The sequence below is a fragment of the Festucalex cinctus genome, chromosome 8 (genome assembly GCF_051991245.1).
Source record: "Festucalex cinctus isolate MCC-2025b chromosome 8, RoL_Fcin_1.0, whole genome shotgun sequence".
In the NCBI taxonomy this organism is placed as follows: Eukaryota; Metazoa; Chordata; class Actinopteri; order Syngnathiformes; family Syngnathidae; genus Festucalex; species Festucalex cinctus.
The window spans coordinates 13,402,339-13,420,066 of record NC_135418.1 but is presented as its reverse complement, the minus strand read 5'-3'; the positions used below and the strand labels follow the sequence as shown (position 1 = coordinate 13,420,066).

Genomic DNA, 17,728 nt, shown 5'->3' with positions numbered 1-17,728 from the left:
TTTTAGTAAAGTATTTCAACTTAATTAACCTTTTTATACCCAATTTATGATAACATCCCTGACATGATTGACATGGATCATCTTTCCCCCCACGGGGCTCCAACATAACAGGGAAAAAAAGATTAGAGAAAAAGATTGCATGTTAATTACCAATGTGACAGTTTATGCAATAAAACAATCTGTGCCAGCAAGGCCTTCTCTGTTGGCTAGCAGAAGAAGCACTGACCTACATTTACAAACTAAACAATGGTATTTGTTCCGTGAAATTTTATTAATGCATAATAGTAGTAGTAGTAAATTACCTTAAAAGTACTTTATATTTCCTGTGGACAAGCAAGACACAAAAGTGCAAGAAACTGAAGACTATTGAAACAATTTGCGTATTTAATCATTGGGACCTTCCAAGTCACAGAAGAGGAAACTGAACATTTGTAATAACCCACAGTTCAGGAAGTCATTCACCTTATGTCCTATTATGATAAGTCTCCAGATACAATAGAACCAACACAAAACTTTAGATGATAAAAAGCCTTAAACTCGAGCCTATGACACGCCATGAGACATTGATGGATAAGGCCCCAAAACCGACTCTTCATCCCAAACGACACAACATTGTGCCTGTGACTCTCAATTTCATGGCATACCATTGGCCGCTTACCTTTAGTTGCTGTAAGGAAATTAGGCCCAAGACTGATTTTTGTCATGTCTAGTTCTTACAACAATAACAAACAAAAATAATTAAGCAATGTGTTTAAACCAAACAGAAAAATGCAAGTTTGAATTTAAATAAGTCAACCTAAAACATTTGACAACATGTGACCTCACTTGTCTAAACATGACATTCTGATTTGTGAAATATGAGTTATGCAGCAAAATCCAGCCTTTTTTTTTTTTTTTAAATCCATTTCAAGGGGCGGGCATGTTGCCACTTGCTGTCGACTGAAAATGACATCACAGTTGCTCAGGGCTCAGGCAACGGCCAATCACAACTCACCTGTTTTCTGAAGCTAACCTGTGATTGGTTGTTTCCTGAGACCTGATCAACTGTGATGTCACTTTCACTCGACAAGAATTGGCAAAACGGTCGCCTTCTGATATTGATTAAAAAAAATGTTTTTAAAAACTGCTGGATTTTGCTGCTTAACTCACTAACGCAATATTAAACAGAATACTGTATTTTGACTAGTGGAGCTACATAGAACATATTGTCAAAAAAATTGTTTGGGGTTGACTTCCCCTATGACAATTTAAGATCGATGTGAGGATCGAAATTGAAAACAAATGTTTGTTGATAAATGGGGGTAAAATATTTTCACTTCTTAAACAGTAAGTCAACACCCAAATTTTCTTTACAATGATAGCAGCCCCACTAATTTATTCTAATTCAACTTTTGGAATATGAAATAAAGCAGAAAAATCCACTAATTTTTATCCATCTCAGGGGGCGGCTGTTGTGCCACTTGCTGTCGACTGGAAATGACATCACAGTTGCTCAGGAAACAACCAATTACATCTTTGGGGGGGTGAACGTCACGCAACTAAAACAGGTGAGCTGTGATTGGTTGCTACCTTAGCCTGAGCAACTGTGATGTCATTTTCAGTTGACAGCAAGTGGCAAAATGGCCTCGAGATGGATAAAAATGGTTGAATTTTGATGCTTAATACATGTTTCACCAGGTCAATCTTAATTAGAATGTTGTGTTAAGACTGGTGGGGGTGCATACAACACATTACTGTAAAGACCACTTTTGGGTTGACTTCAAGTGTACTGATTTGTCCCTCACTTGATGTTAGACATCACAGCAATTGTTTTTCTTTGATACTGACATTTTTTAGGGTTGGGTGGATGCTTTCTATTTACATCTTTAGTATCTTGCTACCTCGCAATACACTTCCTTCTAAGTGTGGGCAACAAATCTAAATAAATTAATCGAAACATATGAACAAGTCAACCAACATAAGTCATGTTTGATTAGATGGATGGAATGATGGAATGCGGAAAACCCACCAACATCAAAACTTGCAGAGTTCCATCCAAATTTCCAGCAAGACTTGAAAACCAGTCAACACTTACATTAAACAACTCTATTGCACTGTGGCTGATGTGGCTGCAAAATAAATTTGTCAACACACATCCCCCAACGCCCATCCACGCTTTTCCAGTATGCAAACAAATCTAAGTTAAAAGTGTCATTTTTGTTTCCACAGCTTACATGAAATCAAACGCTACACGTTCAAATTAAAGTATCAGTGTACTATTTTAAATAACTTGACAATTACAAAACATGTGTGCAGTGTGACATGTAAATGCCAGTGGGGTTTAGATTTTTTTGTTTAATCAATAGAAGAAACCATCCATCTCTTGCTGCTTTGTGCAGACTGGAGCAGTAGTAGCACTTATTATGTTCTGGGTTGCAATGAAGAATGCTTGATGCTGCAAATCAAAAATCAAATAATGTAAAACACTGAAACTGACACGGAAAAGTGCCCAAATAAAGAAAAATCAAACAGGGAAAAGTTACAGTGAACCGGAGCAGAGAGGGCACTTCTTGAGTCAGTTCTTTCTCTGTCTGGTCACTGTACCTTTTTGACTTTCATCCTTTGTTTTTGTACTTGTTTCAATTTCAAGAAAGCCCCTTGTACTTTCCACCACACGTTAACACTGAGCAGTGGAAGCTGGCAGCTTGGCTGTTAAGCAGTTTCAAGAGTTTAAACCTCCTCCCAATTCTGACCCGCAGTCACCTCAACACTTCCAAGTGGAAGCAAATATAAATGGCAATAAAGCCTGCAGCCCAATTCTTCTAGGTCCTCCTTTCTCCAGTCTTTAATACCCTAGCAGTACCAGTTCCTGGAACCTAACCTCAGTGTTTATACGAAAGAAACACCGCTGTGAAGTATTGTTACTCTTGGCACTCAGTCTTACTTAAGGTGCTTGAGACACAATACAGTTTAGCAGTGAAACTTTCAGAGTTGTCCCATCCACAGCCAAGGCAAGCACATGTTGCAGGGCATGTTCTCATTGAGGGGGTGAGGGGGGTTTGGGGGCAGGAAAAAAGGGGCTGTGTGAGGTGGTAACAGGAAGCAGGCCCTGCAGCGCTTGCTTCATTGGCTTTGCTCAGCTAGCAGCAGCCCGAGCCATCAGCTCCTCTAGCGCCTTGTCTTGATCGTTGTTGTGGACCAGCAGCACCTCCTTGATGGCGTCCCGCTCAAATCCCATTTCACCGAATCTCGACATCAGCTCAAGAAACTGCAACGCCTGAGGGCAAGGGAGAAGAAACAGCATTTATCAAGATTCACATTACAAACTGTCGTCGGATAATTCAGCATCCCATTGACTAAAACATACCAACCTTTTCTTCTGAGCATTGGTACATCTCTAAACATTCCTCCACTGCACTTGCATCGAAGCCCCGCTCACACAGCCGTCCATGGACAAAGAGATAATCCAGTACCTTGGACAATGAGTACATGTTCATTCTAACAAATATATTGAATGTGACAGCAGTTCAATAATTTTACACCGGCTCCAGAATTCATGGCATTCCTGATTATGATGTGTTCTTTTAGCCTCTAATATATATTATTTTTAAATTAATACAGGGCCAATATTTGAAATAAGAGTAAAATCCAACCTTTAATTCAAGTGCATGTATTCATTAGGGGAAAAAAAAGTCCCACATAAAGAAATGGGTTTTCAATGGGGTTGAGGTCTGAGGACTGAGATGGCTATGGGTTTAATTCCGTATCTGGTGAACCATATCTACAGTTATCACGTTCAGTATGAGAGTATGATTCTGCAATAAAAATTGATTTCATTTTAAGGCTTTTAACACATCTTAAGCACAGGTGTCATTAATTATGGAGGGCACTGACATTTTTACATGACTATCGGGCAGATTTCAGTGGAACAACTTTAGTCAAAATCCGGTTGCACAATTTAGATATCAACCAAAAAAAAAAAAAAACAACAACATCCAACGAACAAGTCTCACATTGCTCGTCCTTATTAGGGTCACGTATGAGCTGGAGCCAAGCCCAGCTGACTTTGGGTGAGAGGCGGAGTATACCACAGACTAGTCAAAAGTCAAACATTTAGTCATTCATTCTTATGTAGAGTCGCAAAAGTGTGGAAATTTTCCAGTACATTTTCATGGAAATTTAAACTGGGGAATTTTGGAAATATACCAAACTGAAAACTTTCCATGGGAATTAAGGATTTTGAAGGTAACTTACCGGTATGAGAAAATTATTTTTAATAGGGGTGCACCCATCGATTTTTGGGGGATCAACCGATGCCTTAAAATAAAAACGATCGTCTCGCTCTGCAGAGGTCTGAAAAAGTCAGCCACTGTTCTCTTCTGCTGTGAGATGACTAATAAGATTTTCATTTGTATTTGAGAGAATTCACGTGCGTTAAAACAACCTGTTTGCATTGTTTCACCTGTATTGCTCAATGGTTTACAATAAAACAGCTGTTATGGGAAAAAAAATAATCAGGATCAGCAGGTCAGACTTTCAAAAGATTGGGTATCAGTGACAGGTCGGAATTGTGGTCGGTGCAACCCAAATATTTAAGCATAATAAACATTCATTTTTTCCATTACAAGATCCATGCTAAATAGATAATGCTCCTTGCCAAATGTGTGGGTATTACAGTACCTTAATGGGCTCTCCACAAGTAGCACCCTGACGTCATAGCTGTTGCTGAAAATACCGTTTACCCTCTTCTGCTTTGGCGAACTACGACAGTAGTGTATTCATAAAGTAAACAGCCCCCTCCCCGATACCCGCCTTAGTCATACCTGTGTGTGAAAACTTACGGCCCACCCGGAATACAAAACAAAATGGGGAAAAGCTACAAAGAAGCAGCCCTACAGTTACACTGTGAGCTTTTTTGAGCTTCTTCTTGGATCCGAAGAAAGCCCAGTCACTTCCACTGCCTGTCCATCTGTCTTCACTTGACACTAATAATGTCGACACAATAAAAACAACTTAATACAGAAAAAATATAACGTTAGATAAGTTCTTCTTAAATAACTTCATAGTAACATTAAAGGGATACTGACTCATCGAGCCATTATCAGCAGTACAAAGTTAATATTTTGTCTAGAATTAATTTGATAACTTCATTATCTTTCATGAACAACAAATACCTTTAACTCTTTCAAACCCCAAAATGTGAAAATACGTTTAATACTTTGTCCTTCAATCCCAAAAACGTATTTATACATTTTTTTTTAAATGCAAGAGCATACGGAAGGCTTCGACGTAGGTTCTGACATGAAGAGGTGGCTTAAAGCAGTGATAGTTATTTAATAAAACGGCCATTAAGTGGTAGCAGAGTATGAGAGATCAGGCAGGGCCATGTTGCAACAAGCTCTTTTTGTCACCGTTTTCACCAGGAATGTGAATAATGATGAAACTTAGCTATATTCTAATATTAATTGTTGAAAAACTCAAACATATATACTTTTTTTTTTTTTAAATACCTTTTCTTGACGAAAGATTCTAGTCTTTCTTTTGGTATGCTCCATGTTTTTATAGCAATAGAACAATATTCTGTGGGCCTTGCCAAATCAGTCAAAATCTAGTAGGGGGTTGCGTCAGTGAAAATAGCTGGGAGTGAATGAGTTAAACTACTTTTTCCACTTCATGTCGACTTAAGATGACATCACCTGTGCTGAGGGAGTAGGTAACGCCCAATCATGGCTCACCTGTTTTTTAGGGCTTGGTCAGCAAACAGAGCCATGATTGGTCGTTACCTGCTTCCAGTCGACAGTAAGTGGAAAAAAATGTTTTAAAAGGTATTAATTGTACACAAAAATAATTAAAATATCAAATTAATTCTTGACAAAACTTTTTACTGCTGAAAATGGCTCAATGAGTTAAGTGTCCCTTTAATACATTACCACACATTTTCTATCACTCATTGACATGTTACTAACCTACACTATATCGAATGTAACCATAACATGAAGCCAGTACATATCCCACTGAGTGGCGAAGGTTTAGAAGTGTAGGCAAAGGTAGCGGTAGTTTTTTCAGCTCGCAGTCTTGACTCGCAAAGACGTCTGCCATCAGTTTTAATGGTCAAACATTTTTTGTTGTTGCCAAAAAAATTTGCGCATGTTCAAAACTTCCTTGTGACAAGAAAAACTTTGCGTCCATTAAAACTATTGGCCAACATCTGTGACTTTTTGTGACCATGAATGAGCCCTGACAAAAAATGAACATCCGAACATTCACTGGGATATATATGCTTTAGGAAGAATATTAACTTAACACCTCCATAAATGTGGATGTAAAAAGAGGCACACAATAAAGCCTTTGACTAATTTGCTTATCGGTGTTTTGGAAAACTTATCAATATAATGTACGTGATAGACTAAAAAAAAAAGCATGGAGACTAACTCGATTTTTTCCGGAAAAGACCAAGGCGATACATGCAAAGAGCCCATTCTGCGCGCAACAACTGTCAATTTTTGGTTCGGCCCTTTGCAGCTTTTTGTGTGTGTGTGACACAATTCAAGGGCTACGTTTGACAAACGTGAGAAGAGAAAAACAATTTACACTGGAGGTTATGTGACCTTCACAGCAGTAAGACTTTAATAGTATCCCAATACAGAATAGAATAATTCTATTTCACTAATTTGCTATATATTAACACATACAAATTCAGATGTCATCCAGTGTAACCAAACATACATATCGTGTGCAACTTGTATATTATTGACACATTTAACAAGAGACAATATCACTTCTATTTTGAGCACATAAATGTGAAGGGAGACGTAATTGTGTGAGTGGTGATTGGGCGGGTGGGTCCCACCTGCTCTACATTCTGCCCTTGTCGCTGCATAGCCCGAAGAACACCCTCATAAGAATAACCCATTCCCACAAGGGTTTCCACACACTGGCGCTCTCCAGGGGTCATGCTAAGCAAGGCTCCTCCACATGGCAAGCCAGCCGAACCTGTCCCTGAGTTTACCTGCCAATCAGTATGATAAGCATATCAAGAATGAAATCTGTGATGAAATTACTCACCCATAAGCAGTTAGCTCATGCTCACCTGTTTTGGTCCACCACCCTTCGAGAAGCCGAGGTGCTCAGGGGCAACAATAACTTGGGCCTTGGGTTTGTTCGGGGGGCTGCCATTTGGTAGGTTCCGTCGGGGAGAAGGCATGGGTGCAGAGCGTGGGCTGAATCTTGCTGGTTCGGGATCCCCGGAATCCGAAAGTTTGGGAAAGGACAGTGAGCGGATGTTGCAGGGTCGATCCTCCACTTCCATACCTGATCTCCCATGTTGCCCAACTCTGTCCATATCCATCAAGGCAACCAAGCCGTTGGGTTTATGGGCAAAGCCTGCTTTCACGGGAAGGCTGGTGTTGGTGGGAGGAGATGGGGTGTTTCCACGTGAAGCTGGCCCTTGCTGGGACCCAACCGGAGGGGATGCGGAAGCAGGTTGTGGCTGGCTCTGGAGAATGTTTCGAAGCTCCTCTTTATCATCCAAGGTTTTAAGCTCGAGCTTGTCAAATGGGTCTTCTTCCCGCTCAAAGTCAGCAAGGTTGAGACCATGTAGCTGAGGTGTGCTAGGCTGGGTTTTCCTCGGACCAAAACTTGGGGCAGGCAGGGGGGTGAGTATAGCATCATGGCTCATTCCTGCTAGGATTGGGTTCATTGCTGGTGGGGGCGGGTCCTGGTCTTCAACGGCAGATGGGGGTTTCTTCCCTCCACCGCCATTGATGTCTTCGGACTGAGCCAGGCTTTCTTGATTTTCTGCTTCCTGTTTGGCTGCGGCCTCTTCTACTCGTGCCTCTGCCGCTCGCGCCTCAGCCAGCTCCAACCCCCAGCGAACACTTCGCTCCTCCAGAGAAAAGTCATACTGTTGTGATCACAGAAACATGACATGTATGGTGGGAAATATGAGAGTTAAAAAAAAGGAACACAAGCAATTACTTCTTGCAATTGTGGTAAAATTGTGTTAATTTGGGCTTTGCACACTTAAAAAAAAAAAAAAAAAAAAAATTCATGACTTTTCCAAAACCATTCATCCATCCATTTTCTGAGCCACTTTCCTCACAAGGGTCGCAGGGGTGATGGAGCCTATCGCAGCTGGCTTCGGGCAGTAGGCGGGGTACACCCTCAACTAGTTGCCAGCCAATCCAGTGCACACACAGACGAACACGCATTCACACTCACAATCACACCGAGGGTCAATCTAGAGTGCTCAATTAACCTGTCAAAGCCTTTCACTTGATTTCCAGAAAACCGATAATTTACACGTTTAATGGTGTGGTCCGAAGTTTTTCCTTTGAAGTTTGTCAACACAGCATTCAAACTGACGCTCAAGGAAGCAGACAACCAGGAACGAGCATGAAAGCAACCCACCAATCAGGAACACAGCCGAATTTGCATATTCAGACAAGACAAACAAAGGGCTCCAACATCCGCGGAAACAGCCCACCAATCAGGAGTAGGCGTTCGCACAGCGAAATTTGCATATGCCACTGAGATTAAGCTTGCCCTGCGTGGCTCGAAGAAGCAGCCAACCAGGAACAAGCATGAAACCAGCCCACCAATTAGGAGCGTGTGTTTGCACAGAAAAATTTGCATATCAGATCCGTTGCCGTGATTAGTCAAAACTCAAGTTTGGGAGGTGTGCACAAGTGGCCACATCGTACAATCACAATCAGCTCAAAGTATTGTACAGAATGTCCCGCCTTTCCCGAGCAAATCACAGTGGAGCAGATTAATACTGTGGGGATCTTCATTGAGTGAATCACAATTATCAATCTAATCTGGGTATTGCCTGGTTATTGAAAATTAGTAACTTGAACAAAGCCCAAAAAAAAAAAGCCATCATCTGAAACATTGTAATGAGTTCCTTGAAATTAAACCACAGACTCTTCTCTTGCAATGCTTTGTCGTGTTATTGCAACAGTGGCCGAAAAGTTACAAATAAAGGAAACGTCTAACCTCTCATCAGAGAGAACAAGACAAATTAATTTTTAGGAGAGAACACGTTTGTCTGCAAGGGGAAAAAAAAACAAAAAAAAACAAGGAAAACATTCCATATCAATGAAAGTGCCAGTAATCCAAGAGTTGCTTGATGCCGAATCGAGACTGTACATTGGCGACGCGATACGTAATTCGCTGTCGCTTGTCACCTACCCCGTGTCGAGCCCCTTACAATCGTATCATGTGAAATTTAACACAAGACACATTTCTCATGGCCTTTTTGAGTTGACAACACTTGTCAACAGAAATGATATGACTCAATCCTGGAATCAGCAATAGATGCGTAAAATAACTCTTCATACATAACAAAATCCTGCTTTAGCATGTTCTTTCTGAAAAGGACAGATGAGTAAATTCTGGCTTTATAGTTTCACCAATTTACAGGAGATGTAGTTTGAAAGCGGCTTAAATGATATACCTCTGTGTCCACCAACATTGACGTGCAGTCTGGGAGACAAAAGCCAACAGGTAGCCCCACCTTGGCAGGACAGCGAAACTTTTCATTGAGCTTGAAGGGAACATCATCAAGGTAGCTGATGGGTCCTGCATGAAAAGATAAAATGTGCATAAGATAATTGACATTGGAATTTAAAATGTTAACTTGTCCTCAAATATGAAGAGTTACACAAATCCTTACCATTGTTGTATGCATCCGATACAGACTTCCTTGTAGCCATTTAGATACCCTGGGGTGAAAAGACACACATATCTTACCCCGGGTTTTCACTGGATGCGGTTGCGGTGCGGTTGCGGTGCGGTCCGGCGACGCAAGCAATTAGATTCCATTCATTCGAATGGTGCAGTTTACACCGCTTGCGGGTGCGTTGCGTGTCGACTGCGGAAGGCCTGCGGCGTGCCGCAAGCCTTCCGCAAGGATAGCCTATTTTCTATTTTTGCCGGTCCCGCGAGACACGTTGGGAAGTGGGCGGCGACGGAGCTGCCGGACCGCAGCTGTGCGGAGCCGGTGTGGATTGACAAAAAAATTGACCCGTCCGGAGCACGCAGTCAAGACGCACCGCACCGCAACCGCACCGCAACAGCATCCAGTGAAAACCCGGGGTCAGTGATTAGTTCCATAAATAAGTTATGTAACAGCAGGAATTCCAGTATTGTGAACTGATTAGGTGAGAGTGAAAAAAGCAAAAATACTGTGTGGCACTTTCATAATGTTTCTAGTAAATTCCCATGGTAAGTTCGCCTCGGGAATGTCGGAATTACTCCAAATGGTAAACTTTCCAGAGGCATTACAGGATTTTTTTGAGGATGAATAGATGAATTAACAGAGATTTTAATGCAAAGGTATCATATTCAAAACAAATATTTTGTTCTGTCATAAGCAAACACTAACGTAAAAGAATACACTTTAAAAGTATGACATTTTGAACAGCTTGATTTGAATTACAAGTACAGCTTCAAGTTTCAAATGTTACCGTGTCTGACATCAATGAATTTATTTTAGAACAGTTAAATATTACTCATACACCAGACTCAAGCAATTAAAAATTACCCCTCCCCCCCCTTTTACATAACAACCAAAATACATTTAGAAAAGCAACTTCCTTAAGCCTAGATTCTGAATTTTACGCAAAACACCTTTAAGCATCTTCTTGGCCTTTATCAACATCCTCCATGCCCACTTCCTCATCACCTTCATTGTCACTGTTCAGCCTTGTTAACGACATGCTGGCATGACCGCCAGATTCCATCCCTTGCCTAAGGGCCTGCCTTGCTTGGTTTGGTACTTGCTTTCATCAAGAACCAGTCAGTCAGACAGGGCTGTAATTAGGGCTGCTCGATTATTTGAAAAATAATAATCACGATTATTTTGGCAATAACTGAAATCACGATTATTCAAGTGATTATTTATTTTTTGGTACAAAACAAGAAATTGTTTAAGCATTTAAAAATATTAAGACCAATAAAAAAAAAATAGAAAAACTATAATTATTTAAGTTCATTTTGGGCCAAACATAATTTATAGTAATATATATTTATTAGAGATAGACCGATAATCGGCCGGGCCGATAATCGGGGCCGATATTTGACATATTGGTACATATCGGTATCGGCCTGTTTTATTAATCTGACGGCCGATATAAGCGATCCATTTAAAACTCCGTCTTTTCGCTTCGAATGCAGCCCAGAGCGTCTTTGTCTGTTATGGAGTCCAACTCCAGCAACGTAACGCCCATAGCAGCATTTGATTGGTTAGCCGTGCAAGAGCCAGAACCAATCAGTAGTGTAAGCCGTGTATCACAGTAGCCGGTCACACACACGCACCCACGGACACAACGCGAGACACATGCTTCGAAGGTAAGTTAAAAGAGACGAAACTCCGCTGAACTTTTCACCATGATAAGCTAAACACATTGAATTATGTTGTGCATTAAATGCACTATATGAATGAAGCTGCATTGCCTTGCATTGAATCCCGCTAGCTAACAGTAGTGTGTTCAGCTTAGCATGTAGGCTAACACCCAGTAGCTAATTCGCTACTTGAACTACTCGGGGAGGGAATCGCACACATTTTCACTTAATTAAGTAAATAATGTTTGTTAGAAAGGTTCCAAATATTAACAGTTGTCATTATTAAATTGTCTAGTTCCATGTTAAGAGTAGAGTAATGTCATTATATTTACCTCTCATGACGCACACATTGCATTCTGGGTCACGTCCACTACTTGTTGTTCAGCGATTATGCAGTTAGATGCCACAGTGACACTAAATAGTAGGGGTGTTAAAAAAAATCGATTCGGCGATATATCGCGATACTACATCGCGCGATTCTCGAATCGATTCAATTTAAAAAAAAATCTATTTTTTTTATTTTATTTATTTTTTATTTTTTTTTATTTTTTTTAAGAGCTCAGAATTGTTCATTCGGTAGTCTTACCGATTCAACGTCTTATCATCATTGCCTTTTCTTTTTTTGTGTGTGTGTGTGAATCGATTTTTAAACTTCCATTTTTAATGGAAAAATATTCAACAAAATGTCTGACTTCGGGTTAGGATTCACACCTTGAGCATGGAAGAATGTTATATGAACGGAACATTAAGCCTTAATATTTTATTTTAATGCTGTTCAAACATGAAACAGATTACAACCTCTATAAGACTGAAATTTCAGATAAATAAATAATACATTTTCATTAGGGGTGTTAAAAAAAATCGATTCGGCGATATATCGCGATACTACATCGCGCGATTCTCGAATCGATTCAATAATCGGCAGAATCGATTTTTTTTTTTTTTTTTTTTTTTTTTTTTTTTTTTTTTTTTTTTAGGATTCACAACTTGAGTGAGCATGGAAGAATGTTATATGAATGGAACATTAAGCCTTAATATTTTATTTTAATGCTGTTCAAACATGAAACAGATTACAACCTCTATAAGACTGAAATTTCAGATAAATAAATAATACATTTTCATATAAATCTTACACTCTACAAGCTTACTGATTAGTATTTTCTAAATTTGAATGGAAAAAAATCGCAACAATCGACTTGTAAATTCGTATCGGGATTAATCGGTATCGAATCGAATCGTGACCTGTGAATCGTGATACGAATCGAATCGTCAGGTAGTAGGCAATTCACACCCCTAATTTTCATATAAATCTTACACTCTACAAGCTTACTGATTAGCATTTTCTAAATTTGAATGAAAAAAAATCGCAACAATCGACTTATAAATTCGTATCGGGATTAATCGGTATCGAATCGAATCGTGACCTGTGAATCGTGATACGAATCGAATCGTCAGGTACTAGGCAATTCACACCCCTACTAAATAGCGTTTAGTTACTTTATATTGTGTTTTTTTGTCGCACTGGTTTGCCATTGTGTGCCTTAAGCTTCAACGTCGATTTGATTGACAGCTCGTTGTGCACCTCATTAACTCATTCACTGCCAGTCATTATAGAAAATTTTTACATTTCCAATACTCACGTGATATTACATTCAATAATTATATATAAACCGAATCTACCAAATAACAGAATAGACTCCCTACTTTTTGTCCCGTCCCGTTCTTTTATAATTGACAGCAGAAAAATGTAGGTTTGCCAAAATACAGCCATTTCTCCCATGGACTCTGAAACTGTGTTTATTTCCTATAAAATGGGGCAATGATGTCATCTACCGGTGGTTGGGCATCAGTAAAGTTGTTTCCAAGTTTGATATTTACAGTGGAGCATGCTCAGATTCGCCCCCATTTAGCACCGCTCTAAAAAATACAATTGACAAGTATACTTGTCAAAGGCAGTGAATGAGTTAAAGTCCGCTCCGTAACTAATTAAGTGTCTCAAACACTGTTTAACTACACGAACGTGTTCTCTTTCGTATGTTAGGCATTAGTAGAGAAGTGCACTAAAGTATAGTGTGCTTATTTGCTCGTTTTGTCTCTCTTTTCACGTCATGTCTGCCGTCAGTTGGGACATTATCCTCTCAATGGATGCCACTAATATGTAACATCTACGGCCGTAGTCGGCTGCAATTAATGTTCAGTGACGTAATTTCGTTACGTGCATCATACTTTGAATAATGAGCTCATGTTTGGTGTGTTGTATAACGTGTGTTAATAACTATGCATGTGTACAGCTAAGATAGTGCTTGTTAATGTGAATTAGCAATGTTGTAGCCCAGTTATTATTTAGACAAGTAAACCTGTGCCATTAAGTGATACAGTACAGTACAGTACAGTAGTGAGAGAATAGTGTGCCCAAATACACACGTGTCTATAAGTGTAAAACACATTAAACAGCAGAAACTGGCAGCGGTCCACCGCAACAATGTCTGTTTAACCAAGTTATTCTTACTATTATTATAACCAAGTTATTTTACTCTACAATTTTCTGCGTTAATTGGAACATCCTAAGTGGCAGTAAACTACATGATGAAGTGTGTTGTATCCTGAAGCTGTCTTTTGACAGTTCTCTTGTAGAGAGGAGTAGCATGATATTGCTGTTCTAGATTTAAGATCCTAAGCTTATCAATACGGTCTATATGGTAACAATAACAATAATCATAATGAGTATAAGGTCTACAAGAACTGTATGGTGTTCAGGGATGAATAGTTTTTCTCATGGATTTATTTAATTTTTTTTGCTGTAGTAATAAGTAATGCCACAGTTGATGCACATTTTGAATGACAGGGTTCCTCCAAGGGGTGTAAAAAAAAAAAAAATCGATTCGGCGATATATCGCGATACTACATCGCGTGATTCTCGAATCGATTCAATAAAAAAAAAAAACGATTATTTTTTTTATTTTTTATTTTTTTAAGAGCTCAGAATTGTTCATTCGGTAGTCTTACCGATTCAACGTCTTATCATCATTGCCTTTTTTTTTTTTTTTTTTTTTTTTGGGTGTGAATCGATTTTTAAACTTCCATTTTTAATGGAAAAATATTCAACAAAACGTCTGACTTCGGGTTAGGATTCACACCTTGAGCATGGAAGAATGTTATATGAACGGAACATTAAGCTTTAATATTTTATTTTAATGCTGTTCAAACATGAAACAGATTACAACCTCTATAAGACTGAAATTTCAGATAAATAAATAATACATTTTCATATAAATCTTACACTCTACAAGCTTACTGATTAGTATTTTCTAAATTTGAATGAAAAAAAATCGCAACAATCGACTTATAAATTCGTATCGGGATTAACCGGTATCGAATCGAATCGTGACCTGTGAATCGTGATACGAATCGAATCGTCAGGTACTAGGCAATTCACACCCCTAGTTCCTCCCATTACTTTAAAATATAAAAATATAACATTTATATAATAAAACTACAAGTATCCCAAATGCTATAAAAGGTCATGTAACGTTGGCGCCCACATTTAACCCCCCCCCCCCCCACCAACGTCTTATTGCAGATGGAAGGATGTAAAATGAAAAGTGCAGTGTGAGAATCCATTGTAAAGAACGGTTAACCCGGGTTTTCACCGGATGCGGTTGCGGTGCGTTCCGGCGACGCAAGCAATTAGATTCCATTCATTCGAACGGTGCAGTTTACGCCGCTTGCGGGTGCGTTGCGTGTCGACTGCGTCTCAGCTGCGGCGTGCCGCAGCCCTTCCGCAAGGATAGCCTATTTTCTATTTTTGCCGGACGCCGCAGCGGTAGGACTCCGGCAAATGGCAAGCTAGCACAAAATACATCGAGCGGGACAGGAAGACCGACGCAGTTTCAAAATAAATTTCCGGTTACCTTTCAAGATAAAACACTCGCCAGCTCTTATTTCGCAAGCATGCTAGCAAAACGTGATGTGGGCGTAGACGGACCTGGAGTTAACGTGCGAGGTGCTCATTCACGGTTTAGACACCAGCGAACATGAACGAGGAGAGGTTTATATTGGAGGTAGAAAGCCACAAAATAATAAAAGTCCACCTCTATTTCTGCTTCTCTGTTGAGCACAGACTTTCTGTGTGTTTGTCGTTGTTTTTAATGCTACATGATCGCGCGCGGTCACGCGAGACACGGCGGGAAGTGGTCGGCGACGGAGCTGCCGGACCGCAGCTGTGCGGAGCCGGTGTGGATTGGCCAAAAAATTGACACGTCCGGAGCACGCAGTCAAGACGCACCGCACCGCAGCCGCACCGCACACGCAACCGGTGTAAACCCGGGGTTAGGGTTTGCATTATTCAAAAAATTGGTGCCAACATTTTAACTTTTACTGCAAATGAATATCGGCTTCAAATATCGGTTATCAGCCTCCTTGACTACCGATAATCGGCATATCGGTCTATCTCTAATATTTATAATTTTTATTCATTTATTTATTTATGTTGGCAAAAACTTAAGGCTGGAGTGCAACGTGCAGTAGCACAATCATTTATTTTTTGGTACAAAACAAGAAAATGTTTAAATGTAAAAAAAAAAAAATCTATAAAAAAAATAAAATAAATAAATAATATATATATATATATATATATATATATATATATATATATATATATATATATATATATATATATATATATATAAAGACTAATAAAATTATTTAGTCAGAATATGATGAAATACAGATATTTAAATTTCGTATTAAGAACTAACCATCAATTCAGTCAATTGAAATTCCTCTATTATTCTCATTAATTCACATGGAAAGTTTCCATCTTCAAATTCACATATTTCACTCCTCACCCTCCCAAATAGGCTTCACACATTTTCCACTGCTTTGAATATTAGCCTCACGTAATCCATTATTTGGTCATGCTGCGCCACAATGCCCGACTTAATTAACAGAGAAACCATTGTTTACCAAAGTGCAGCTACACTTGATACAATTACAGTAGTTTGCAGTTACTATCCAGAACACGTTAAGAAAAAAACAACAACCACAAAAACACATTCTGAAATCTCTGATGCACAGTGTAAACAACACAAAGCCGTGACTTCGATCTAGAAGATTACAACTGACCGTAACAGTCATAGAAGATCCTCATGCGAGTTAAAAGTTCTTAGGAATGTCTTTATGTAACCACTAAAACATCACAATCATGTTCTCGTTTAAAATGCAACATTCATGGTAAGACAAGTTATAGACAGGTGACAAACGCGCTTTCAACGACTTTATCACCATAGATGCGCAGGGATGCTGCTGTTGATTCAATATAAAAACTGAGCAACTGTTTTGTCAATTCATCTTATTTTCTAGCAGGTGAAACTATTCTCGAGCCAAGTGTGACTCGCAAAAATAAACTACCTGAAACACCGAACTTATTGATTAGCAACCGGCTAAGCTATCATACATTTCACCACTGCAATCTAAAATCGTCAACATCAGCATCCAATACGCAGTCACAGCTGCTGAATTAAATCATAGTGGGGACGAAGATATCAAAAAAGTTGCGAAGAATTTCACATTGAATGGCTTGCGTTTTCGGGAGAAGTCTCCAAAGCCACTGTGTGGCCCGACTTGCACTGTTGCCACCGCCCCGAAACGAAACAGATTAAACAAAGATTGCTCTCACCTGTATCTGTCCCGACTTGCTCTCACAAATATGACTTTATTCTTTTAAATATGTTGACTGAATTAGAATTATGGTCAGAAATGTTTTATATATTTTGAAATATCTTTCCTTTTCTGCCGAGGGACGCCATCTTGATTTGTCAGGCTCCCTTCCACTGGTTCCTGTCTGACGTCACTCACTCGCATGACGTCAGGAATTTCTTCTTCGGCCAAGTCTTTTTCGTGGAGAGCTCATTTCCGCCGTCATCTGGTCAGCGGTATGAATAACAAAAATAATCTATGTTTGGTTCACTCCTATGTTTACAGCTTCTTTGTCAAGAGATCATATAACATGTAGACTCATCTTTCAAAACAAAAAGGCTGAAATTTCTAAAGCAAATTTGTATAGCACAATTCTTCAACCAGAAGAAAAAGTTTCAAAAATTTATGGCCGTTTTTCCACAATTTTTGGCCTATTTTTGATTTATTTATATACTTATACATCTTGTGCTTTGCATTCCATTGAAAAAAAAAAAGGTTTTCCATCAGGAGTATGACTGTCATATTAATTTGGTGCTTCAAATGTTTAACTTGTAATATTTATCCATCCATCCAAAGGGTGCACACGGAATAGATTTTTAAAAGGCGGCTACATCATCTGGTTTAGATGCTTTCTTGGCACCTCCTTACAAGTTGTTCTGGGCACTTCCACACTGCAGGTGGCCGCTTGGAAGACCCAGGAAACGTT

At 39.4% G+C, this 17,728-nt stretch overlaps 1 protein-coding gene across 1 annotated transcript; it reads right to left on the bottom strand.

Annotated features, from left to right (window-relative positions):
* Positions 1-364: 364 nt before the first annotated feature.
* ubap1 (ubiquitin associated protein 1) lies at positions 365-17,192 on the bottom strand. Its single transcript, XM_077529460.1, has 7 exons — positions 17,003-17,192; positions 9,656-9,704; positions 9,437-9,561; positions 7,070-7,882; positions 6,830-6,988; positions 3,351-3,452; positions 365-3,256 (listed from the first exon to the last, which is right to left on the bottom strand). The coding sequence occupies exons 2-7, from the start codon at positions 9,693-9,695 to the stop codon at positions 3,116-3,118; spliced, it is 1,380 nt and encodes a 459-aa protein (XP_077385586.1). The 5' UTR covers positions 9,696-9,704; positions 17,003-17,192; the 3' UTR covers positions 365-3,115.
* Between the last annotated feature and the right edge of the window lie 536 nt (positions 17,193-17,728).

Coding starts and splice junctions, on each gene's coding strand:
- ubap1 (XM_077529460.1), bottom strand. CDS start 9,695: ATGGCTACAAGGAAGTCTGTATCGGATGCATACAACAATG. Junction 9,562..9,655: donor ATCGGATGCATACAACAATG/GTAAGGATTTGT, acceptor CTTTTCATGCAG/GACCCATCAGCTACCTTGAT. Junction 6,989..7,069: donor AGGGTGGTGGACCAAAACAG/GTGAGCATGAGC, acceptor ACTGATTGGCAG/GTAAACTCAGGGACAGGTTC.